The sequence below is a fragment of the Cyprinodon tularosa genome, unplaced genomic scaffold, assembly GCF_016077235.1.
Source record: "Cyprinodon tularosa strain WSP-4 unplaced genomic scaffold, ASM1607723v1 ctg61, whole genome shotgun sequence".
In the NCBI taxonomy this organism is placed as follows: domain Eukaryota; kingdom Metazoa; phylum Chordata; class Actinopteri; order Cyprinodontiformes; family Cyprinodontidae; genus Cyprinodon; species Cyprinodon tularosa.
Window position 1 is genome coordinate 278,905 of NW_024039352.1, and position 27,035 is coordinate 305,939.

At 37.8% G+C, this 27,035-nt stretch overlaps 1 protein-coding gene across 1 annotated transcript; it reads left to right on the plus strand.

Moving 5' to 3' along the window:
* Positions 1 to 552: 552 nt before the first annotated feature.
* b3gnt2b (UDP-GlcNAc:betaGal beta-1,3-N-acetylglucosaminyltransferase 2b) lies at positions 553 to 23,596 on the plus strand. The gene is made up of 3 exons (XM_038307445.1): positions 553 to 720; positions 14,870 to 14,997; positions 20,504 to 23,596. The coding sequence occupies exon 3, from the start codon at positions 20,527 to 20,529 to the stop codon at positions 21,718 to 21,720; it is 1,194 nt and encodes a 397-aa protein (XP_038163373.1). The 5' UTR covers positions 553 to 720; positions 14,870 to 14,997; positions 20,504 to 20,526; the 3' UTR covers positions 21,721 to 23,596.
* The last annotated feature ends 3,439 nt before the right edge of the window (positions 23,597 to 27,035 follow it).

The following is a 27,035-nucleotide window of genomic DNA, read 5'->3' on the forward strand; positions in this document are numbered from 1 at the left end:
TGCCAACTTGTTTCTGTCTGGTGGCCTTTTTGTCTTTTATACATTGTGCTAGGCTGCTGGTGACTCTCAAAGGAATGTGTGGGGAGATTATACTCCTTTGTTTAAAAATAGATCCAAAACCCATCATGAATGTATCGTTGAAGGAATCATTGCACAGTTGGATAATCCAACTTCCTCACACGTTTGTTGTGACAACTATCTCCAAAACAGTTTTTAGAATTTGATTATATAATTAGATTGTTTTTAAATATTTGAGATTTTAACAAGTTTTTTTGTTTTTTTTTTTTTGCCTTAAATCACCTAAAAAACAAAAGTAACAGGAGCCATTAAAACTGGTGTGTTTTTTTTCTTCTGAGGTGGTTAAAGGCGAGTTCAGCTTGAACTCAGCCTCTGAATGACTGCACCTTGGCAGCAGTGTTCAGTTTCAGCTGCTAACCAGACGTTTTAAATATTAGCAACAGGTCGCGCGTGCACGCTTAGTTGCTCCTCCCAGACGCGCACGTGAGCGCGCGCGTCCGACCGCCTTCGAAAAACAGCCTTACCGACAGTTTCCAGGCTTCAGCCAGCAGTTACCGGGGAGAGGGGAAGAACAGGAGCGCACCAAAAAAAAAAAAAAAAAAAAAAGCTAGCGTGCGACAGTTGAGTAACGTATGGATTAATTTGACTTCTTCCCCGCCATTTTTATGAGACTTTCGGCTGACGAACAACGGCGGAAACCTGGTAAGTTACTCTCTCATCAGAGAGGTGGAAAAACTACTTCATAACGAATCTTAAACCGCCGACATAGTTGGCTAACCTGTTTTTTAAAGTTTAGGCTTTAAAGGACTAAACTTCTAAAACACGTTTGTATCCGGAAAAGCAAGGTTAAGATAGTTTATCACTGTTTCTCTACTTCAAAGACAAAAAAAAAAAAAAAAATGTATACAGTTGTGAAAATGTGGTGAGTTAAACGTTCTTTCTGTTGACCACATTTTATTTATGCCACAAAATACTTTTATTTATGTATTTATTATATATTATTTTAAATGTATTTATTTGTTTTTACAACGGAGTAATACCATTAAACACTAAAAGCGATAAGGAAATGCTTTAAATAGCCTAACCTGAGCAATCAGGATTCCTTTACAATATAAAACAGAATCTAGTTTTTTTCATATTACATAATTTAAAAAGAAATAAGAAAAAGCTCAACTTTTTCCATTTAAGGTTGAAAATGAGGCTAAGAAGCGTCAGAAGTCTTCCTTGGCAATGCCAGACATTGATGAACACTGTGTACATAGCAACGAGCAAACGGCTTGTAGAAAAAAAAAAGGTCATTTGGTGGTTTTTATATAAGAAGCATTAGATAGACTGTTTGTAGTTCTGATGAATTTCCGTTTAGTGCGTTCTTGCACTTCTGCGCCTTTCATCTAAATGGAGCTGCTGCTGAGCATCATTTGTTGCTTCTACGTTAAAGGTGTAGTAGGAGATCTTTTCTGACACGTTTTTTACCATGTGGCTTAAAGATGTCCTCCCAGCTGCTTGGCAAGCAGTGAAATAGAAGTTCTGGAAATGAAACTAAAATAAATGGTCCCGCTACAGTGAGAAATCAATGAACCAATCACAAAAGATGGTCCGTTGTACATGATTGGTTCCTGACACGTCAATCATGGTCGTCTCCTTGTCCCTCCCCCTGTGGAGTACCCTGAAACATGAACGAACCGACCCCCAATTCTCGTGCAGTACGCCATGACTGGAAGCTAGCCCCTGTTACGCTACGTTCACACCTAAAACTTGCCTAGTAAACTAGCCACCAACCGCCATTGGCCAAAATAATTTTTGCCTGCGAGTTTGGTCTAACCTCGATCAATGCCCCAGACCCTAGAACTGGCGGGCCAATCACAACGCAGAGATGTGTTTTGAATTTCTGGGTGCAAAGCGGGTGGGGTTTTGATGCTGGAGAAAGCACAACAAGGAAGATGGCAACAACTATTGAACAGTAGCATGCACTGCGGCAGCAGCAGCTTTCAATGGACCACTCCATTAAAAGTTCAAAGCTCTCTTTTCTGTCAGTTAAAGTACGTTTTAGGATCATTTGAGGCCAGAATATTATACTTTAATGCATCACTATATGGTCCATTTAACGATTTAATGCGTAATTAAATAAGCAGTTTTTCTAAGATCTCCTACTGCACCTTTAATCTGAAAGTTATATGGTATGAGTTTATGTTTTGGGGGGGGGGGGGGGGTATCTTTTAAGCTTCCCTACTCCCTCATTTGATATTTTAATAAGCTTTGAGGTTAATATTCCTCTGCCAGCACTGTTTTGATAATGTTTTTTTATTAGTTTGATACTGAAGTCTAAGGTAAAACTGCATTGAAATGGGAGGAAGAAATGGATAAAGGCGCAGATTGTACCAAGAAGTGTTTTGATATCTGTGCCTTCCAGGTGAATTTACTTCTGAGAATCCTCCAATGGCTGGCAAACAAACAACACACAAAAACAAACTTGTTTGACTTGCAATGAGACAAGAACTTAGAGCATCTTTCCACCCAAGTTGCAAGCCTTGAAGTGAACTGGGAAAGTATGTCCTGACGAGACCCCTGAGAGATGTTCTGTTTTAAGAAAGCTCTCCATTGAACAGTTTAAACTCAACTATTTTAGTTTCCTGTGAAGAAGTACAGACTTGCTGCCGGTCGAAATATCAAGCAGTGTAGAGTCCTTTTTAAATTGCTATAAAAAAACTTGCTGCTTGGTTAAAAAAGAAACCTGTGAATATTATATCAGATATGATTAACTCTTATTTGTCCCTACTTCCTGTTTTCTGTCATTGCAATTTCCTCAGCACTTCATATACGACTAATTAAGCATTTTGTCAACTGAAATCTGTATTTTATGGATCCATTTCTCCTGAAATCTAACACCAACCAAGTGTTACATCCACACAACCTTTGTAATACTGCCTAAATCAATACTGCTATTCAATATCATGTGCTGCTCTTGTTGCCAGCAGTAATTTATATACAGATCTGTTTGCATGCTTTAGGGAAAATGGAGATGCAAGCCTCTCAAAAGGAACGTCCCACTCTCATCGGGGCTGTTAAGGCCAGGAAGCTTAGCTAATCTATGCCTGCTATAGTGGCTAATGCCCATTTCAGCCAGAGAGAAAATATTACATCAAAGGAAGCATGTTTATTTGGATTTGGTTGCTCCAAAGAGTAAGCCTGGATCTCTGGCTTTCCATCACAGGCTTCCTGTTTAATAACAGTTGATTTGATTTAGTTTAGTAATTGGATACAACAAATCTCCAAGAAATGAAAATGCCCTTCTTGTTGGTGGTCAAATAATACAGGTCTCCATAGCAACGGGTAGCAAAGCTACTGATATGATGTATGTTTTGGATAGAAAAAACTGATTCAAATGGTCAAGATAGTCAGCACCAATTTACCTCTCTTATTTAGTCTTAAAAAGTCCTACCGGATGTAATATCTGCTGTGTATAGATGCTATCCTTTGAACAGATAAAAGAACATGATGCTATATTGATGGGTTTTTTTGTTTTTGTTTTTTTTATATCATTATCAAGCAGATAAAATCTAGTTGGAGACTCATCAGAGCAGTTTATACCAGCTAAAGAGCATATTGTGTCCTAAGACTAACTTTTTTGTCATTTAGTTTTGTATACACAGAGTGTATACAAAACAACATTTTCGATACATACAGCTTTCAGACAGTGAATGAGCAACTGCTTAGCAGTGAAAATTAGCATTTCTATTTATAAAGTGCAGCAGTGATCAAAATGTAAACAGTGTAGGAGAGACATGGTGCAAAATGTAAACATTTTTACATTTTGTCTAACATCCTGGTATAGTTTCATAGAGTTTAAAGATTAGCTCTAAAAGGGTTAGAGCAACATTTGAATTCTGCTTTAAAATTAAAAATACTTTTGGATTAAAGAAATAACATGACTTTTATAGTTCAGGAATCTTTCTTTTTTTTTTCACCATACACCAAAATCAGTGTTTCCCAACCTTTTTTGACTTGTTTATCCCTTTGGGCATTTTGTCTTACCGTGGATACCCCTCTCAATCAAAAGTATTGATGATTGTCCAAAAGTGGCATGTACAATTACTAATTATTAAAAAAAAAAGGTATATTTTATTTAATCTTTTTAACTTGAGCATTTAATTCTTTGGTATTTTATTTTTTCTAACACATATAAAAACTAACATAAATATATTGCCCAAGAACTAGTAAGGAATCAAAATAAATACAAAATAAAATCATAATATAAATCTGCCTTTATAAAACTGGAGCTCCTCTGAGTAACTCTTTTATAATCACATTTAAACTTGAGGAATTGGTAACAAGATTCTGAAATAAACTTATAATCAGACTGACTCAAATTATTTTACTTTGTTTTCATCATTCATGACGCCTGAGCTTTTTTTGATGCACTCAGATGTGAGAAAACGGCAGATATCAGGCTGTTCACTGCATCCAGTCTGTTCCTCTGCTTGGTTATGATGTGTGTCAAAGTTGAAGGTGAACTCATATAACTTTTTGGTTGAAAAAAGCTTGTTTTATTTTTCAGGCAGGTCCTCACAAAGCAGAACAGATCCCAAACATATTTTATTTTACTATCTAAGAAATGAAAAATTTTCATGTACCCCTTGCAATGGAATCGCGGACACCTAGCGGTACGAGTACACCCTGTTTGGATTCACTGCACTGAAGTATTTTTTTTATTAGGAATCCTTTTTTCATAATTGCAGCAGAATGATTATTTACCATTCAAGTTGTGTTATTTATGGCTTTTTTAATGCATTAATATTATGCAAATTTATGCAAAGCAAAACAGCTGTTACATTGTATTGAGTGCCTCTTTAGAATAATTCTCATCTGATTTGTAGTTGTTTTCATCAAAGATGAATTAATCTGCTAAGCGAAAGAAGCCCTTTCCCTTTTTTTTTTTTTTTAAATAAATGTTGTCCTGATTTTAAGGTCAGTAATTTAATCATTAAAATGGGAGTCTTACTGATTCCCATGGAGGCTGCCAATAAAATTAGTCTCATCAGGTCTTTGCCATATTCACATCCTAATTAACACATATCTATTCTTTCCTGTGTAAATACCACCCACTAGTTGTTAAACTGTGATGTATTTTCTGTAAAGCAGAATGCATGAAACTGGTTCATGTTTTTGCCACATGTAGTTGATAGTTTCACTTGCCTTTAATGCCTTTAAAAGAAACAAAAAACAAAAACACTTGTTTGTAAAACCCTGCTTCAACCATAACCCAGGAGCCTTGTAGGATTGGATAAAAAAGCTTAAAAATCTACCAAATCCAAGGAATTATAGTTTGGGTTTTTTTGGGGTACAAATGAAGAAAATTACTTGTGAAACACTCTTGATGCACATCAAACAATGAAAATATGACAAAGGGAGATGTTATATGAGGTATAAGTCCATATCTAAGAACGAAATTGATTAATTGATGACCTATGGAAACAAAAGAACTTCTATAATTTAAAATCCTGCATTTTCCAAAACTCAAATAATCACTAAAATCAGTGAATCGTCCAGCGATAGATCATTGGTACAAATACAAAAGGTAGGTTCATTATAAATACTGACTGGACTGTGGTTGACACTTGAGATATAAGTAACCTCAGAGCATTTTAGAAATGTGCAGAAGAAGAAACTGTACAGATGGGTCACATGTGGGCCATTAATACGCATTTAAGGTGCTTTTTATTCCACTTTTCCTTCACTCTGCACTGATCAGACCAAGCCTTAAATAAATGACAAACATAATTGAAATTGTGTGGTGTGATAGTGGCAGCTGATGAGATTGTAAACCACTAGAGCCAATTTGAAGAGCCTATGAAAGTATAAAATGATCATTGCACTCATATGTCCATAATGACTCTGGTCTTGTTTTCTTTTTAATTTGTCCATCAAGCCTGTTCACTCAGTAGTTATTCATCCTGATGCCAAAGTTGAGTTGAACACCAAAAGTTTTTCTTATGTGTGTTAGAAATGTATGATATTATCTGGATGCTGTTAATATCAGGCAATATTGGCTTTAAAACTAAATATCGGACATCAGCTGTACGATTACCTGATGCTTAGGGCAGTGTTATTGTTACTAAAGTGTGAGGATTTATCCTGCATGTTCCGACATAAACTGGATCGATCACAGAAGACATGTTTGTTTGTTTTTTCTTTCTGTTTTTTAAAGTTTCAGAAACAGGCAAACTGCTTATTAGCCAAGACGGCATAGAACAGAGACGAGTAAACACATAGTGGCTGTGAATAGGTGTGGGGGGGGAAAAAGAACTCCATCAGTTTTCGGCCTTTTGAGTTTTAAAATATCAACATATCATATTTTGTTTACACTATGTATCATTTTCTAATTAAATAAGAAATATAGACAACTGTTGTGATTGATGATCCTATATTATTATCAAAAAATACAGCTAGCAAGCCATTACTTTTTTTCTAAATATTAAAATTTTACTGAGTGATGACATTTCTTTTGGTTTTTAGAGCTCAAATAAAATCTTGAATGCGAGAGAATAATATGTGGATCAAATAGTTATTGATTGGCACTATGACTTTAAAGTCGTAGGGAAGCAGCTTTTCAAACTTTCCGAATTCTCCCAAGTGGTGCACGACTTTACACGAGTGAATAAGGTGAATGTGATTGGCCGTATATCAAGAGGGCTGTGTTGTGGCGGAAGGTTCACAAGCAAGTTTGATTGTGGCCGGTTTCTCAGGAGTCTCTTGCTAACCTGTTAGCAACTTAGTGCTAGTAGGTTCCAAATGGGAAATTCCATTGGGACCAAGTAGCACTAAATTGGTGACTTAGAAACGACACTGTCAAGGAACGCTATGGACAGAGGAAACATGCAAGAGGAGGAGAGTTTAGTGTCAGAGGTCATGGATGAGTCTCCTCCGTCATAAATGTTTTATTTAGAGGAGGAAAGCGGGGATGAAGATGTTGTGGAAGAGGACGCCAGGGCAGCAGAAGCTTGGTTTGGTGTAGAAGGCTTACAGCCGTACATGTTTGAGCCCTTGCCTCGCAACGCTGCCAGTTCTGTTAGCTCTACGCCTGCTGAAGACACAGACGTCCATCCCCGTGAACACTGGGACGCAACTCAATGGGAAAGGAAATGATTCTTATTTCAACCGTTGCGTTTATTAGCTGCAACATATGAATCAAGATGCTATGACTATACTAATGACCGTTGATATATGATTGGCCTAATGTAGAAGCTCAGGCTGACGTATAACTAACTGGCCTGCATAAGGTAATGATAAAAAAAACCCACCAATTTTAAGACAAGATTTATTTTAAAAGAGAAATTTTCTAAAATTTGGGAAAATATCATCTGATAAAGAGTACATTTATATACATGTTAAGCCAGAATGATTTGACTTTTAAATATTATTTCCCTACGACTTTAAAAGATAGCTTTCTAAGGTTGTGCAGCATCCCTATCCCTGTCACTGCAGTGACAATGTATAGTGTGTTCCCATGTGTCAAGCAGTCTGCAAAGGAGCGATTCAAAGATGCACTACTGAGTCTTTGCACAAGTAAAAAGGAAACTATGGTTTTAAAGTGAAACTAGGCCAAATGTGTCTTGGCGTGCAGTAGCGCTGCTGGTGTTTGTTCAGGAAAGAAATATCTGTTGGTTTAACTTTCAAAAACATGTCCTGTTCTTATGAAGTATTGCATTTGTTAAACAAGTTGTTTCTCAAGTCACTGATGAGAACGGCTCTGAAAGAATCATACTGATTTTAAAATGACTGCTCTTCACAGCAGTCTGCAATTATATTTCATTTATTATTACTGAACCTCATCTAAACTCACTAAGATTTGTGAAGCTAACTCCTCTAAGGCAAAGCAGAGTTGATACTAAATGTGTGCAGATGTTGATTAACTTACAGTAAGAGCATGGCTTGCACAATGGGATTAAACACAATGTTAGAACAGATTTAAATTTATCAACTTTAATTGTGAATGAGCACAGAGCTTTATGGCTAAAAAAAAAAACATGGAGGATTTGACTGTTAAGTTTTCTCTTGGAACCTAAAGGTATTGCAAACTCATAACCCCGGCTTCTGCATTTTTATCTCCACCCTCTATAAAGATGTTCCTGTAACTCATGGTTGTTTCTGTCTTTGCAGGCAGAAGTATTTTATGCAATGTGGCATTTGTGCTCTGTGCTGAAAATAATTTGTGTGAGAAAAATGATTTTTTTTTTTCTTTTATTGTGTTTATTATTTTCTAAAAACATTCGGAGCTAAGTCAGGTTCTGTGTATGATGTTTAGATAAGGTGTGTGGAAGCTGTAATAAAACTGATACACCTCTAGTTTTGGAGGTTGTGTTGACAAAATTAAAAAGTCTGAATTTTATAGTTTAGAAAAACTAAGTCCTCTTTTTAGTAAGCGAAGATAACAGAATATCTGTCTGCCACGTCACCAGATCTAAGCAGCTGATCAAGACATGAATAATCGGCTCTAACTGGTAAAGGAGCAACGTTGTAAATGGACTCTGGGCAGTAAATGATAATTACACAACTGTTTCCTCATCCGTGCCCCAGTCCTGCATCTGCTCCAGACCATCTTCCTGTTCTCAGTTCCTGAGGATGTGTGTTGTCACTTCAGCCAACAATAGTTCACAATGGCAGATACAAACATCCCTATCTTGTCCAAAGTACCGCACTTTCACTGGAGATTTTTATTCCATGCAGATAAGACTGAACCCTTTGCCTAAAATGTTGTTTGTTTTTTGGAAAAATTAGCTTTCTTGAAATAATTAAATGAATCTTGAAGACGGGAAACATTGGCCATTTCTCAATTCACTAGGAACGTCTGGACTTTGGGAGCACGAGAGCACGGAGAATAAATATGGGTCAATTGGAACAGAGGCGTACTGATGACATCACCACAGTCTGGAGCTGCTGGAGCAAGGAAACCTCTAAAACCTGCAGGACACCGGGCCTCGAGGACCGAGTTTGAGGATGCTTGCTCTAGATAACAATAAATTATTACTTTTTTCATTTAGTGGGGGAATAATAATGAAAATAAATAAACACAAATCAAATGAACATTTCGGCAAATAAAACAAAAAACTCGCCAGCGGCCCTTCACACACGGCTATGCCGAGAGAGGGCTGCTGCAGACGGGCTACGGTTAGCCTCCGAGTTCCACTGGTTGCTGCGGTCCTCTCAACTTCTGAAATTTTTTTTAAATTACACCTTAAATCGGTAAATGGACCATATAGTGACACTTTAAAGTATAATATTCTTGCATCAAATGATCTTAAAACGTACTTTTATTGAACAACAGCAACAGAAAAGAGAACATTTAACATTCGATGACGTGCTCCATTGAAAGCTGCTGCTGCCGCAGTGCATGCTGGGACAGCTGTCAATCTCAAGAGCGGACAAGTCTGCTCTGATGCATGCTGGGTAAAGAGGGGGGGCGAGAACAACATCCGGGGACTTTGTCCGTTCTCAGCCTGCTGTTCTTGTGAATTGGAACAGTACTGGGGCTGAGGTTGATGAAGTTTTACGAGTACACGAGAAGGCACAAGTACACAGATTGAGAAACGGCCAATGTTTTGCAGAAACTTCAGAAAGCCAAATCTTAGTCACTTATTATTGGAAAGATCATTAAGTTCTTAACTCTTCAAACAATTGATTCTTGAACACAAACAAATAAAGCTTAAATTTAAAGATGCATTTGCATCATAAAGATGAATTTGCTCAAAATATCTTGATGTAAACATTGGTCAATCGATTGACTAATTATGCTGAAATTAGAACATAAAGTTTGGATATTTAGCCTGAAATGCAGATTGTTTGTGCGGTTGTAAAATCTAAATCCAGCATATGATGACATACATCCGTCATTTTTCTTTTTAGATTCCAGGAGTGTGAGTAAATGAGTCACAGCAAAGGGAGAGATGACCTTCAGTGTGGGGTGTCAGATTCACAAGTATTTGTTGATAATGAGAAATTCCTTTCTATTTAAAGGTTAGCTGCATTGAAGTGGAGTGGTTGCTGCGTGCAGGTTTGTTTCATCATCATGTTGCTGTAACTGTTTCCTTCTTCATTTGATTAGAAAATGAAGATGCTTGAAATGGCATGCTTACAGTTTGGGTATGAAATCAGATAAAAACTTCCTGATCTAAACAGTTGTTACTGTCTTCTTTGGTGAGTTATACGGTTAATGTTGCTTCACTTGGGAACATTCAGCTAGAAAAAGCAAACTGAATACTTTAGTTAACTGCAGATATTTGGGCAGAGTCTAACTCCCTCTTCACTTGCAGCCTTCAGGCTATTTATGGAGCTCTGGACTTTGCAACATGTCTCTATTATTCAATTCTACTATAACCTCCTCTAAACCTCACGCTCCTGTAAGTTTTACTCCAGAACCTTTGTACATACAGGATAAATTGCCTAATAATTTAGGTGCAACATGCAGTGCAAGACTTTCAATTTAGAAAAACAAAGAGGAATTTTCTCAGCTTCAAATGTTTTTTTTTCATGGGATCCTTCCATCCCTCATGGCGTTTATTCAGGATGAAATTCTGAGGTCCAGAGTGTAATTTTGAGTGTAGACCAAAGGAAGTAAACTTTTCAATAAAAAAAGACTTGCTCTTTGAATGTGAATAATTTTTAAGGAAAAAATACCAGTACAAAGTTAAATCCAGTGCCTCTTTTTCAAAGTGGCATAAGAATCAGGCTACTAACCAGATAGACTAAATTCCTTGTTTTATATTTATTTCTGAATGTAAATAATCTTCTTCAGGCAAATTTTTGTTCAGAAAACAACTTGACTGTGCAATATTGTTAAAGGAATAGTACACCCAAAACATGATTAGCCTTCATTTTCTACTCACCCCCATGCTGACCAACACTCTGGAGTACTTTTTTGATATCTCAAATGCATCTGGAGATCTGGGAGGCTTCTTGCTGTCTGCTGACATTCAAATAATGGAGGTCCATGGCGCCCGAGACAGAAAGGTCCACAAAAGTCCACAAAAACGTGTCAATATTCCTCCATACTGCTCGTCCAATGTAATCCAAGTGTCCTGAGTGGGTAGCGTCCAGAATTTACTCGAAACGAAGTCATTTAGAACGTTCTAGAGCCTAAACAGTAGTGTATAGAATTTCCTAATAGCGCCCCCATGCGCGCTCACGATTCTACGGAAGCCGGCAGACCAAACCGGAAGAGAGTGCGCATTCAGCGTCTGCTCTGCCGATAATGCAAGCGTAGAAGAAGAAATGTGCTGTTTACCTGTGCAAAGAAAGAAACAACGAAAGAAAAATGTCTGAGGACTTCAGTGTTGAGGAAGAGCATGAGTTCTTTGCCGAGCTGAATGCGCTGGTTTGGTCTGCCGGCTTCCGTAGAATCGTGAGCGCGCATGGGGGCGCTATTAGGAAATCCTATACACTACTGTTTAGGCTCTAAAACGTTCTAAATGACTTCGTTTCGAGTAAATTCTGGATGCTACCCACTCAGGACACTTGGATTACATTGGACGAGCAGTATGGAGGAATATTGACACGTTTTTTGTGGACTTTTGTGGACCTTTCTGTCTCGGGCGCCATAGACCTCCATTATTTGAATGTCAGCAGACAGCAAGAAGCCTCCCAGATCTCCAGATGCATTTGAGATATCAAAAAAGTACTCCAGAGTTTTGTTCAGCATGGGGGTGAGTAGAAAATGAAGGCTAATCATGTTTTGGGTGTACTATTCCTTTAAGGGTAGTCATTGGTCAATTAATTGCATTTTCAGTATGATCACAATTTAACATGGCATTAATATGCTTAAAGTAGGTTTGCAACCACACAGACGGGAGAAGAGAGGTGCAGCTAGCATGCAAATTCATGCATGCAAGTATAATTTATCACTTCTTGACAAAAGGTTACAGTAAAATCCCCAAAAACTGAAACCCTGCAGTGAAACATTTACATGATTTTGGTTAATGCAAAGAAAAACTTTAAAATCACAATTGCAATATTGGTTTAGAATAATCACAATTTTCATTGCTGGCAAAATCGTTCAGCCCTAGTGGTCCTAATAGCAGGGATCTATGCTAATTGCTAATAAAACCAAAATCACAGTACTGATTAAGTAATTGACATGATCAAAGAGCTTTTATATTTTATTATTTAGGTGATTGTTTATATTCATACATTTTAAGTTTCAATACTTCATGCTTCTTTTATCTACTAGAGTGCCTGATGCTAGTTAGAGCCAGCTGGATGCTCTGTATCCAGCTGGCTGCAAAGTTGAATATTAATCCAAAACACCTTAGTTGGTTCGATTTTAACTGTTTGACTTCACGGTCAATCATTTCAGCGCTGCCATAGATGCATTGTTGTGTGTTTCCTGTGCAAAAGTTAAACTTGTTCCCTAGAAGTAGTCGGTCCTCCTCTGAGAAAGCAGGGCTGCCTTATCTGCTCTCAGTCATGCAGCAATATGAGCTGGTTTTTGCCTCAGTTTTTCTGTTTTAGCCTTCACCTAGTTGACAATTTATCATAGTGATGTTTGCAGGTACCCAACGGAAAGGGGGAGATGTAAAACAATAGATTAGCTTTTGCTAGTAAAACAACCTGCTGTTGACATGAAATGTTGCCTCTGAGCATATATGCCAGGAAGATGTCCAAGTTCCTCACAGAAATATTGTGCAGAGCTTTTTTTTTTCTATAATGGATAAATTTTTAGGATTTTTTCTTGTTTACCTTTGTGGCTCTCAAGTATAGTGTATATTTACTCATAGAGAATGAAAAGATATGTGCCGGTATATAAACTGCTCATAAAACTTGGTTTAGTCCTTTTTTCATGGCTTCTTTAAACATGTGCATGTTATGAGTTTGGTAATCGTAGAAGTGTGTCTCTGAATATTAAAAAGGAACAAGAGCCCTTTTTCTTTTAGGTTAGCAGCTCAGTATTATTTATTACCAAACAGTCAAGGAACTTTGCATTTGGACTGGAATAAATCTGTATTATCTTTCTATGTTAAAAAAAAAAAAGTTTAAATTCTTTGGAGCCATGAGCTGCTGTCAGGACAAAGGAGATTTTTTTTTTACATGGTCCTGTTTAACTGACTGTTAATCATGTTTAATCCAAACTCTTGGACTCTTCTCTTTAGCCTTACCAAAGAATGATGCTGTCAGTGCAGCCTGATGGTATTTAGATATCATGAGAGACCAGGAAAAGAACATTTATTGAGCTTCCATTCCCTGGTTGTGATTAGGGGCTGTCAAATTTTAAAGGGCAGTTTTGTCTGTTGCTACAGATATAAATCCTTTGCAAAGTTTTTATTAAACCAGGTGACAAAGTAGCTGTAAGAATCCACCTGCCAGCTGTTTGTATTAAAGGGATCATAGAAGGTAAAACCTAGTTTACATTGTTATAGATGAATAACGATAGTTCAGTGGGTGAAATGGACGTACAGAGAAGTTCAAACCTCATCAACACCTCCTTTCTCTGCAAATCTCACAATTCTAAACTTCCTCCATAAAGCGTGCGAATTTAGACGAAGCCCCGAATTGGCGTCAAATTGGGGATGTTGCCTTATTTGGTTCTTGCCTTTACTTTTGTCACGCCCCGAAATTGACATACAGACCAGCCCACTGGTTCACCTGCCCAAAAACATGAATAGAGGTAGATAGAGGGAAATATAAGACACCAGTTTAGCTCTTATTCTACAGTTGGTTTACTTCAACAAGAATTACAAAGCAGGTAGTTTTTCTATTAAAAAAGGAGCCAGAACCAGGGGCTTAAATGCAGTGTTCCAGGCTGCATAGAGAAAGGGGAAGATTTTTACAGTCTTCCCAAGGATCCGAAGAAGTGACAGGAATGGATTATGTTTGTGTATCAGAAGATCCCTGCAAAGTTTGATGCTCAGCTGTTCATTTGCTCTAAGCATTTTACCGAAGACAGCTTTCAAAATCTTGGACAGTTCAAATCAAGTCAGTGAGTGACTGAAAGTCAATGAGAATATTTATTAGACCTGAAAAATCTGGTTTGTGTTTTAGAAAAGATATGTTACAGTTTCTTTTTAATGCAGCTATCAATGTAATTACTCCCAGGGATGTATAACCTGCTCTATATCATGTCTGTTTCAGATGATATGTCTTACCCTCCTGTACAATGTAAGATTATGATGGTTTTCATCCGCCTGCTGTATGTTATCGAAAGCAATCATGATGTTTATCCACATGCAGGAGTTGCTCTCCAGAACTTCTGCAGCATATTGATTTAATCTTGCATTCAAGAAATCTGATTTTCCACAATTAAGTTAGAAGATTGGAGCAGCGTCTCCACCCAAATAGAGCATCATGGGCAGAGAGCTGATTATGCTGAGTGTAAATGATCAATAGCTGCAGATGCACTGGGCTGGGCAAAGGTCTAAGGCCACGTTAATTCGGCCTTTTCAGAGGAATGGAACAGCTTACATAGATTATAAAAATCATTACTATTTCCTGAACTGACTTAATATATCCTCACATCCTGAAGGCACAAGTACATTTGTAAATAGACATTTTTGTTGAATATATGTTTTTTAAACTGCTTTTCTTATTAAACTAAAATAGCTGTCTATATTTAACAAATTAATCTCAATGTTTTTAAATCCCATATGATGCTGTTTATTCTTCAATGGTCCTGTTTATATATATATAGAATCATCTACTTTAGAGTTTCAGTAGATAAGCTTTTTAAGTTTTGTCAACTTTCTTATATTTATTCTGTATTCCTAAGTGTTATCTAATAAATAGATTAAAAAAAATGAGTAAAAATAGGGCAGTTACATGTTGTGGATCTTTCCATTTTCTGAAACACTGTTTTGTTTGCTTTCAGGTTTAGCGCTGCTCGTCCTTTCTTTCCCATCAGCTCCTATTCCCAGATAGAGGATATAAGCATGGGGTGAGACGGCTGAGACCAGACAGCAAGACAACGCAAGCAAAGAGGCCCACACACCTGCACAGGTACGATCATCAGGCCTGGGAGTTCACTCATCTCATGGAGTAAAGAGGTGTTTTTCAGGAGTTAATTTATTTAAGGGTAGAACATTTATTTTAGATGATTCTGACTTATTAAAGGAAAGCTCCATGTTGCATTAAAGCTCGTTTATTTACTCAGTGAGAAGTCTAAACCTGCCATTGTTCCCTGGTGCCCCACACCCACCGTGCATACAGGTGGGGGGGTGGGCTCATCTTACTAAACCTTTTGTCTGATCTAAGCCATTTATTCAAATCCATCTTAGCATTGTGTGGTTGATCAGAGCTGCATCCTATAAAACTCCAGAATTGTGCCTTTATGGCACAAATCTGACGCTTCTAGATCTTTACCTCATTAAAATAATCAGCACTAAATACAGACTCGAAAATTCAGTAGATTTTAGGACAACGGTGTTTTGTGATGGTTTCTTAGATCTCAGTGTAATAAATGCTAGTCTATTTTGTTTGTTTTTTTGTTTTTTTTTTGGCACCTACTTTTGTTTATCCTCTCAAAAGCCACATTTTACCCGTTTTAAATCGTTTAAAAATAATAACTGAGAATGCATGAAAATTACACAGGTAAAATGTTTACCAATATAGACATTTTAGACATCGTTGAAAAGCTTAGATTCTCCACAATTCAACCACCTAGTTCATTTTATGCACACAGCGAGCACCAAAGCACAATTAACACAGATATAGCAGCATGTCAAAATGTAAACAAACAAAGCAGGCACAACAATCAGGCATGTCTTTATTACTGCTGTTCAAAAGAAACATATTATTTTTTTAGAATTAAAAAAACTACTTTGATTCTTGTTTGAACTGATGCAGCTTGGGTGTTTTACTCACCCAATTTTCATGTATATATTCAGAAACTAGAAGGTGTTAGCTTTCAAATAACGTATCGGACATGAAATTTGCTGATATTAAAAGGTTAAATGATTGGGAGCGAAGGAAATCAGTACCATTAAAACCCTGTATTGCTAAACTAGTGATGTGCATTCAATCAGCAGAAAAACTGTGGTTAGAACCCTGGAGAATTGAGCAGATCTATCAATCCTTTCTAATGCTTCCTTCCCCATTAAAGTAATTATCTTTATTGAGCATAAATTTGTTTTGCTTTGCCACTTTCAGCCCAATATGTTTTCTCAACAAACCATGCATTGTGCTCTGCCTCTGTCTGCGTTCTTTCTAATAGTGCTGTGGTAAACAGCGTAACTCTTAATGTAACAGAGGCCTGAAAGCTGCGCTTACGCTCTACCTTATGTATTCAGGGTTGGTAGTTGGATTTGGTTGTATAGTTTTGAAAAGAGCTCAGCAGTTTTTATTTTTAATGCATAAAAGATTTAAGTGCAAGTGGGCTTTTAATATCCCTGTTTAACTCCTCCTTATACACAGGTTGCTGTTTAGTTTAAACTCCAGCTGATATCTGCTTGTCGCCTATAAATCATATTTTTATGTTGGTAAACCAGAGGCTTTGGTTTTGCTAACAAGCCAGCCTTCTCTCCCACTCATTTCCCTGAAGTCCTCCTGTCTGTGTGGGATGCACTCAACAGTGAAGCTCAATTATCCAAGAGGAAAAGACAGGGGGGGGTAAAGAAGTCATTAAAAAAAAGCTTGTTCATGTTTTTCTCTGTCCTGCAATTTGATACTGTAACAAAGAAACAAGTAGTGTACATCATTTCCTGGTTATTCTATTCAATTTGAGTGGAAATCACAAAAGCAAGAGCAGATAAAGGAGGGGACAGGTGCCCTGCAGAAAGGTGGGGAGAACAGAGAACAAGCAGAGCAGAGCTGTTGCTAGGAGGCTGAGAGGGCAACATGATACAGAGAAGGGAAGAATTTAGACACAGGATGATCCCTACTGACCACTTTTATCTCTTAGTTCCTCTGTAAGCCTGAGAGAATTACCACTGTGTACATTCCTGGAAGTTAAATATGGCTCATGAACTTCTATCTTCACAAGTCTAACAGTGCTTCCATCTGCTTAACAGAGAAAGCAAAGCTGTTATTGAAATAAATATTTGCATTATTCTGAAGTTTCCAACGTCATACCCATAATGGTTTTGGATAAAAAACCATCTTCTGTTTGTGGAGCTGCTAGCATTCCTTTGTCCTTTTTAAAGTAATGCTATTAAAAAGTTGGCAGAGCGGCCAGCCGCAGTGACTGATCAGCCTCTGGCTTGATAGCTTAGCTTCTGAGAATTAGCGTCATAGTTGCTTTCATTTCTAAACTTGTGTACCAACCCAAACCACAGAGCTCTGCTTTAACTGCTCCTCTGAAATAAAGGGCAGGTTCGTTTTAATGCCCTGGGAGAGTAAAAATATGTACATTGATTTTTCTGCCTGTATTTCTTTTAACATGGTTTCCCCCTTGCATACTCAGCTGAGACAAAATCATAAGAAATCTTTTTTATTTATATATATATATATATATATATATATATATATATATATATATATATATATATATATATATATATATATATATATATATATATATATATATATATATATATATATATATATATATATATATATATATATATATTTTTTTTTTTTTTTTTTTTTTTTTTGCTTTCATGAAATGTAATACTACTTCATATAATATTGTCCTAAATAACAAACAAAGGCAAAACAAAGCCTCCAGCTGCTTTTTCTCAGTAACCACCTTTCTGCAGAATCCTCATTCTGCGTAAAAGACTTTGGCTGTTTAATTATTTATAAGATTGACATCTAGAAAACTGAATGGTTCAGTTCTGATCTGGGCTGTTTTTTTCCAAGCCTCCAGTCTGCACATGTACGCACACAGACGGTTTGTTTTATCTAATCAGCTGCCACTGGAAGGATTGCAAGAACAAACACTTTCCCCTTACTGGAAGGTGAGATGAGTGCAAGCAAAACTTTACAAGCCAGAGGATCGGTAGGAATGATGAAGATTTAGGAGCCTCATCGGGAGGTTGTGTCTATAGCATTGGGGTTCAGATCTATTTAAGTCTTTATTTCTTAAAATAAGTACATTTGTTCTTGAATTGAGGAGGTAAAAGAGACATTTTATGAATGGAACAAGACAATTTACATTAAAAATTGGGGAAAAAAACAATTGCATTGTCTTATTTCAAATGCATTTTATCTAAATAACAAATTTTAAGAGTAAAAATACTAATTCCATTGGCAAATCATCTCATTTACCTACTCAAATTAAGGGTAAATGCACTTAATTTGAGATTTTTTTTTACTTATTTCTAGATTGTTTTTCCAGTGTGATAGTTTGAACTGCCTGTCTGAGAACTGAGCCGAGCCAAAATATTTACAGTAGAAAAAGCTGCATCACCAGTGCCTTAAATGACGTTTAGTAGAAAGGTTTAAAACAAATCTAGACTGAGACGTTTCATTAAAGCTCTGTTCTTTTGTTTTCCTCTAAAACCGAATCAGGATGTCCATGACCTGTTTCTGCTTTACTTTATCAAAAAGAAACCATGTTTAACCAGTTAAGTCTGTTCCCTCTGACTCTTATCAGTACGCCATCGCTTACGAAGCTTTTGTTTTTTTCCACTTTGTAGTTTTTAGTCGATTGCTGAGAAGAAAAAGGGATTTGCTACCTGAGAGAGGACCGTTCTGAGTGATGGTGCTTCACTGTTTAGCAGCATGTGAATGTTGGGAACCCCTTAAGTTAAAAAGGGGAGCAGGTGGAAACAAAGACGGATGCTAAGCTGCTAGAGTTGCAGTGAAGCACAAAAAATAAACAGACTTGTTGCCTCTAAAAGTGTAAATATTGTTTTTTAAACGCATGGTCTATTGTAGTGTTAAGTAGGGACAATCAGCGGTAGCTGCTCTCAAAGCAGCCTCTGAACCTCTAAGCTGTGATGAATTGGTGGTGAACTGCAGATCCCCTGCAGCAAAGCCTGGGTGCTATCTCCCATGTTCAGTCAGGGAGGGGCAGGGTAAAGCCAGTCCCTCCCAGGCCAAACAAGGAAAACACACACCCTTAAAGACTATTAGGATGGCGGCCAAAAAGCATAATGTACTCTGCATTAGTCGTTAAACTTTCTGCTTCACACAGGAAAGATGAGAACCCAACTTTAGAGCCATAGATTATTTGTCAAAATGGACAACATGCTTTATTGACACTACTGATTTAAAGAACCACGGACTTTATCCTTTAGGATCCTCGTGTACCAACAACATTAATTAGCAGATAAACAAGGATTAGACTAGAATAAATGCTACTTAAATAATTAGCTAGCATTTTTGCAGTGTGTTGTGATATGGATACTGCATATATGGTTGCTATGGTACTGATTACATGTGACACTGCAGCCCTGCCAACATCAGGCAGGCCTCTTTTTATGCAGCCTCTGAATCTCACGTGTTGCATTTTTGTATCTTTACGTTTCTCAACATATAACGTATTTAGTAAATAAGTAAATCCTGATGGAGCCGTTGCCGTGGTTTCCCATGGTCCTTGCTAAGGGAGGAAGGAAATGTCACTAATCCTACCTAAATTTGGTTTTGCTTGGCTCTTAAAGTTATAGGGAAATCATATTTAAATGTCAAATCATTCTGGCTTAAACATGTATATAAATGTAAATTTGTAAATCAACTTTTTTTTGGTCATAGCATCTTCATTCATATGTTGCAGCTAATATACACACGGGTTGAAATAAGAAATCAGAATCATTTCCTTTACCATAGAGTTCCGTCCCAGTGTTTAAAGGGATGGACGTCTGTCTTCAGCAGGCGTAGAGCTAACAGAACTGGCAGCGTTGCGAGTCAAGGGCTCAAACATGTACGGCTGGAAGCCTTCTACACCAAACCAAGCTTCTGCCGCCCTGGCGTCCTCTTCCACAACAACTTCATCCCCGCTTTCCTCCTCTAAATAAAAAATGTATGATGGAGGAGACTCATCCACGACCTCTGACACTAAACTCTCCTCCTCTTGCATGTTTCCTCTGTCCATAGCGTTCCTTGACAGTATCATTTCTAAGTCACCAATTTAGCGCTACTTGGTCCCAATGGAATTTCCCATTGGGAACCTACTAGCACTAAGTTGCTAACTAGTTAGCAAGATGCTTCCGACAAACCGGCCACAACCAAACTTGTTTGCAAACCTTCTGCCACAACAATCCCGCCCTCTTGATAAACAACCAATCACATTCACTTTATTCACTCGTGTAAAGTCATGCAACACTCGGGAGAATTTGGAAATGCAACGGTTGGAACAGCAGTTTCCCTATGACTTTAAAGACAAAATAGGTTCCTGTTCAGTTTTTCTTTGGAGTTTTTAGATCATTTTCTTGTGATGCCTTTCTGGATAGAAGATAATAATGGGCATTTTTTTTACAAGGTTTGCAGTTGCATATTTTGTGTCATATAGATTAAACGTGTTATTTTTTATTTTTCTACAAACCTGGATAACAACCTTACTGCTCTGGTCCAGATTCTCTCAGGTAGAAGCTGCTAATGGACCTTTTCCTTCCTGTCTTTGCAGGTTCTGTCTAGTGGAGGGCTGTCATGGCGCTGCTGCGTTGGAACCTGAAGCTTATGGTGACGCTGATGATGGTCAACCTCTTCATCTTCATCCTCATCTCCTTTAACAACAGCGCCGGAAGAAACGGACCTCGAAAACCCCACATCCCCCTCAAACCTTTCTGGACCAAGCTATCCCCCAGTTCCCCCTACTGGAACCGGCAGCAGCAGATCCTGGACTTTCAGAACAATCCCATCCTCTTGGCGAACTCTAGCAGTGCTGAGTTGCCCGACTGGCTCAACGAGACCAGTTCACCCTCCGACCCCTGCCAGCCCAACCTCAAGGTCACAACTCAGGTTAACGACTACAACTCTTTACCGCCTCGCTTCAAGGACTTCCTGCTTTACATGCGCTGCCGCTCCTACCCCATCCTGCGAGACCAGCCCACCATCTGCAGGGAGCCGCCGTTCCTGCTGCTCGCCGTCAAATCCATCGCGCCTCATATAGACCGGCGCCAGGCCATCCGTCAGTCCTGGGGGTCGGCCGGCGTCGTCGCCAACATGACTGTGGTCACCGTTTTCCTTCTCGGAGATGCTTCTAATGCCGACTATCACCCCAATCTGTCCGAGATGGTGGAGTACGAGAGCAAGCAGCACAGAGACATCGTCCAGTGGGACTTCAGAGACTCCTTTTTTAACCTGACTGTCAAAGAGCTGCTGTTCTTAGAATGGATTCAGACCCGCTGCTCTGGAGCTCGCTACATCTTTAAGGGGGACGACGACGTCTTTGTCAACACGTACCGCATCCTGGATTTCCTCAAGGGCTTATCTGAACCCAGAGCCAGAGACCTGTTTGTCGGGGATGTAATCACCAACGCGGGGCCACACAGAGACAAGAGGGTGAAATACTTCATCCCTGAGAGCATGTATGTGGGTACGTACCCTCCGTACGCAGGAGGAGGGGGCTACCTTTACTCCGGAGACCTCGCTGCCCGCCTGCACAACGTCTCGCAACACGTAGCGCTCTATCCCATAGATGACGTCTACACGGGGATGTGTCTCCGGAAGCTGGGGCTCGCTCCAGAGAAGCACAAAGGCTTCAGGACTTTTAACATCGAGGAGAAGTTTCGCTCGAATCCCTGCGCTTACAAGAGCTTAATGCTGGTTCACCCGAGGACCCCGCAGGAGATGATCCAGATCTGGTCCTGGCTCAACAGCCCCGACTTGACCTGCCAGTGAAATGTCTGATGGGATCCAGCCAGTTCCCAAAAGCAGCAGTGACACATTTTAAATGTGGATCAGGGTCACTGAAGAGTCGGCAGCTTTAAAGCGGGTCGGCCTCTCGGAGAGACGGTCTGGCCTAAAAGAATAAAACTTCCTCAGGCTAATCCTGCTGTCCCGTTTGTTGGAAGTGAATGTCTTTAGTAGAGTACAGATATTTATATCTCAACTATTTATACAGGCCTTCCAATGCTTCAACACTGTCTGTCCGCTCCGCAGGGGAGCGTCTGAATGCTGTATTCTTTTAGAAGAGTGTCCATGTGGGACTGACACGGGACGACTGAAAGTTCAAATGTTTTTAGAAGTATTGATAAAAAAACACGCCATGTCCCGTTTCTCAGGCTCTTAGCAGTGGTTTGTGCTGGAGGCTTAAACTGTGCTGCTATCCCCACCATACTCCCTGAAGTATTCACCACACTCCACGCTGAGCTAGACCAGTTTGGCCTTTTCAAGACTTGGTATTTTTTTATTAATACGCATTTTAAATTCACACAGAGTTGTGTTGCAGCAGTACCTGACGTGGTCAGCGATGGAGATGCTCTGCTTTCCTTTGTTTCTGTGGATGTAGTGTTACAGCTCTAAGGGGAAGCGGTTCTGATCAACAGAGAACAACCAGCAGCTCCAATACCCCCAGATGAACCATTTTTATTTATTACTAGTTTCACCGCGGCTCAGCTTTCCATCCTTTTTCTGGTTTTATTAAATAGTTCATTTCAACCTGGTCCACATGCTATTAAGAAAGAAACTATTATTTCCTTTAGAGTTGGTGCTTTCTGCTGCTTCACTTCTATTGTCACTTTTTAGAAAGGCTGCAGTTTGTCTTTGCGTGTATAATTATAAATCTATGGGGAGAAATGTCAAACTCCTTTCTTTGTCATATACTTACTGTTAATACGAGTGAAAAAAAACGTCTGAAATGTTTTAGTCTGCCGCTGATCATTTCCTATTCGTCTGCTTAAAACTCACATTTCTGGGGGAATAAATCTGTCTTTGTTGTTATTATTATTTGACATGTGAATCTTTATGAAAGGAAAAAAGGTTTTTCTTTCCATCTCCGTTAAAGAAGCGCCCCCTGCTGGTCAGGGTGGAAACTCAGCCCTGCTGATGCTGTATATGCAAACAGATGTCTCTCTGATGTAGGATTTGTTTTAAGAACCTGATTATCGTTTCACTCTATGGCTCCTTTGACCTTCCAATCAGCCTTAAAATATTCAAACACTAAAAGGAGCTAAACAGTCGACAGCCACTTCAATAAATGTTTAAAGCACAATTTTTATTTTTCAACCACACATTTTGTCGCTTTTCACCAGTAATTGGTTGAATTCTCTCACTGGACACAGTTAGTGGCTACTTGAAATGTTTACCTAGTGTTATGTGATGGACAAACATTTTTAGCTGTTTTCTTTATGTTCTTATGGACTTTTTCAATGTTCAGGAAAAAAAAAACGTATCCTGTTATGATCTGCTGAAAAATGTCTGTCTTCTTTTCCTTTGACCTTTTGTTGTTTTAAAGGAACTTCATTGATCCTGTAAAGCTTTCAAATTGCTGTGCTTTGTCTGTTTTTGCCCTCACTGCCATCCAGCCCTCAGATGATCGAGTGTTTGGAAACCAATGTCTGTGTCCTCTAAAGTCCTTTAGTTTCTCCTCCTCAGACAGAATGTAGCACAGGAGTCCAATAAGATCACCAAATCTCTGAGTGGGATTTGCTTGTATAGTATGTGTGAAAAGGCTGTCGAATATGTGTCTTTAAAGCAAAATATTTAATTTTCAATAAAGGTATTTTTTTTTGTATGCTGATTTATTTAAAAATAAAATGTAACAAAGATCTATGAAGACTTGTTTTCTGGAAATCCTTCCTTCCTTTGTTGTGTAACTGTGCTTCTCAAACCTTTTGGCAGAGCGGAGCTGCTAAAGTCGTCACTCTTCTATTTGATGGTGTAGGAATATTCTGCTTTCCGAAAGACGACAGGATTTATTTCACTGTTAAAGTCCAGATTTAAGTGCAAAAGTGAACTAAATTTTTAACATTTTAAGATTTTATTTCCTCTTTGTTTAAAATGATCCTAGCACTGGAAAAAATAATCTAGAAATAAGTAAAAGTTCCTTAAATGAAGTGTATTTACCCTTAATATGATTAGGTAAATGTGATAGTTTGCCAATGGAATTAGTATTTTTAATCTTAAAATAAGATAATTAGATAACATACATTTAAAATAAGACAATGCAATTGTGTTTTCTTATTTTAAATGAACTGGTATAATGTATCTTTTACCTGCTCAATCTAAGAACAAATTCACTTATTTTAAGAAAAAATGACTTCTCTAGATTTAAATTTTTTTCCAGTGTGTCTTCATATATTCCATCCTTTCCAGAAGGCTTTAGTCAGCGTAAGGATGAAGGCTGTCTGAATTCAGAGCAGCAGCTCGCTGTTCCTATCCTACCCTGCATAGTTTTCTTACTCATGACCCTAAGAAAGGCGAATGGATGACAGCTAGAAATACAGTTTACACAGGTCAGATGGAGGTTCTGATTCAGGCACTTAAAATCCAATATGGCCGCTATGTGTTTGCAGTAATAAACTGACCCTTTGTAGTTTGGTGTCACATTCAGTTTTTAAACAAAAACATCTGAAGCTTATGTTCGTTTTAAACACATAATAGGCAAAGACATGTATAACTGTTAGCTTGATTTTGCTAACAAGGTTTAGCCTAAATGGTAACTATTCTCCACCAGACCTTATTGGATCTATTTTTGGGGGGTTCATTTAATCTGTTTATTTACCTTACAATTAGCCAATGTCACAGTACTGCTCCAGCCTTTATTAAAATGGCACAAAACCTTTTTTTGTTTTGTTTTTTAGTGCTGTAAAAGTTTGTTTTTCTTAATCAAACATGAGGCCTTCATTCAGTTAAAGATGTAGAAGCAACTATTTTTGCCTTAAAGATGTTATGCGAAGATAAAATGTTTAGAATTCTGCAAAAATAAAAGTGGTTAAAGCAAGAAATGAAGCATTCCCTGAGACATGGTGGAATAGTGAGCACCTTCACCGATATTTTGGCAAAGCAAGTTTATTTATTTAGCACAACAGTCTTAAAATGATACAAAGTGCTGAACTAAAAAAAAAAGGCCGCGCTAAAATGTTCTGATAAAATGCACCAATGATCTTAGCGTCAGACTTTGCTTTACTTTCTATTCCCATCCTCTGATCACTTTAATATAATCTCACCATTCTGCTCTGCAGATTATCCCTGCTTGGCAGTCCTGTATATCTGCTGGTCCTCAGGGCTCATCTCCAGGACCTTTACTCTTCATCATTTACCTTCTCCCTCACCCTTGACCTGTTTTCAATCAAGAGATCTTGATTATCTAAAATATAGGGGGTTTTTTTGCTCCCTAAAGGCAGCACCACAGTCTTCTCCTCACCTTAGATTAGCTGTCTTATATCATCCTCGATAACTATCTTTAGCTTTTAGGAAAATGTTACTTGATCTGCACATTTTGATCTATAATCCAACATCATCTCTGTCCTTCCCATTAGTCTATCTTGATGATTGCCTACAGCCTTGTTGCCTCCTAGTTTTGATTATTAAAACTCTCTTCTTTATGATCTTCCACAGAATTATGGCGTAACTTGTGTGCTACTAAACTGAGCTTTTGATCTGCACTCACAATTTGTAACACCGTACTGAAATGACCACCAGTAAGTCAAAGATGGGGCCTTTCCTATCCAATAAAAGTCATCCTTGCTAATACTCAAAATACTACACAATGGCAGGGAATACAAAACCAAACAGCAGGATAAAAAAAGAAAGAGACTGTTGAGCCAAGACAAAAGCAAAAAAAAAAACAGACTGTAATAAAATTAACAAATAGATGTTAAATATTAATACACAGTTCAATATGTGTAATCAAGTTTTTATTTTCCTGAGCAGGTAGCCTAAACATGATCAAATGTTCAGTCAGTTCAGTCACAAAAACTCAGATGCTTAAATTCTAACCTGAAATTTAAAATAGTTCTGTTTATCCAAAACCTCACGCATCCTTATGCACCCCAACCCCTTCATATTACTGCCTCCTATAGAGTTATAAAAGGTGATAGTAAAAGAAAAATGTGTTACTAATATTCTGTAATCGTTGGGGGGAGAAAAAATCTTTTTTTTATGGTTTTTAAAAGTTTTAGAGAACATAAAAGTATTTTTGACCAATTTTCCAAATAAATCCATAAACTTCAGTTTGAGTGAATGGATTTTGTAATGACAAATCTCCACCAGCAGAGGGCGGCAGTGTCTCATGAGGGGGAGAAATCAATCTCAACTTTTGCTGCTAAGATTTCAGATAGAGATTATGATCAGTCACTTCTAACAGGATGTGGAGTCTACTTTGCTCTGTTTAGTTTAACTGATAAACATGTTAGTTTTCCATTCTGCAGCTTCTGAACTAAAACAGACACCATGAACATCAGTCACTCCTCCAGCAACAGAGACGTATGGGTTTACTGATCGCTTTATTTAGATCAGGGCATGTTTATCTCTTTAGCTTCAGAATAGAAGTTATACAGTAAACCAAAGTAGAATATACAGGTCATTATCTATGGCTTTACTTTAGTACGTATCCTCCAACTCACATTGGGATAAATGAAAGAGGAAACACCGTTGGCATGACAACCGTATCCCCAAGGCAGGGAGATGTATAGCAGGGATATTCAGAGTGGGATTTCCTCAGGCAGGGATCCTGACACTTAAATGTGTCTTAAATTAGTTCTTTGTTTCATCTTAAATATATATATATATATATATATATATATATATATATATATATATATATATATATATATATATATATATATATATATATATATATATATATATATATATATATATATATATATATATATATATATATATATATTATATTAGTTGCCAGCAAGATCAAGATTTTTGAGTCAATTCATCATTTTCTTTAGTTTGATGATGACTTAGAGTTTAATAAAGTACAATTGAACACACACTGCAAAAACAACCTAGAAAAAATAAGTAAATATTTCTTAAATTGTAGTGTATTTTAGCCTTATTTGAGAAGGTAAATAAGATGATTTGGTAATGAAATTAGTATTTACTCTTTAGATAATTAGATAATATGCACTAGAAATAAGACAATGCAATTGTTTTTTTCTTATTTTACATGTAAATTCTCTTGTTCCATTGGCAAAGCGTCTCACTTACTTCCTCAATTCAAGAAAAAATGGACTTCCTTTAAGAAAAAATGATTTATT

Bases quoted from the DNA above. Each gene is read 5' to 3' on its own strand.
- b3gnt2b (XM_038307445.1), top strand. From the start codon at position 20,527: ATGGCGCTGCTGCGTTGGAACCTGAAGCTTATGGTGACGCTGATGATG.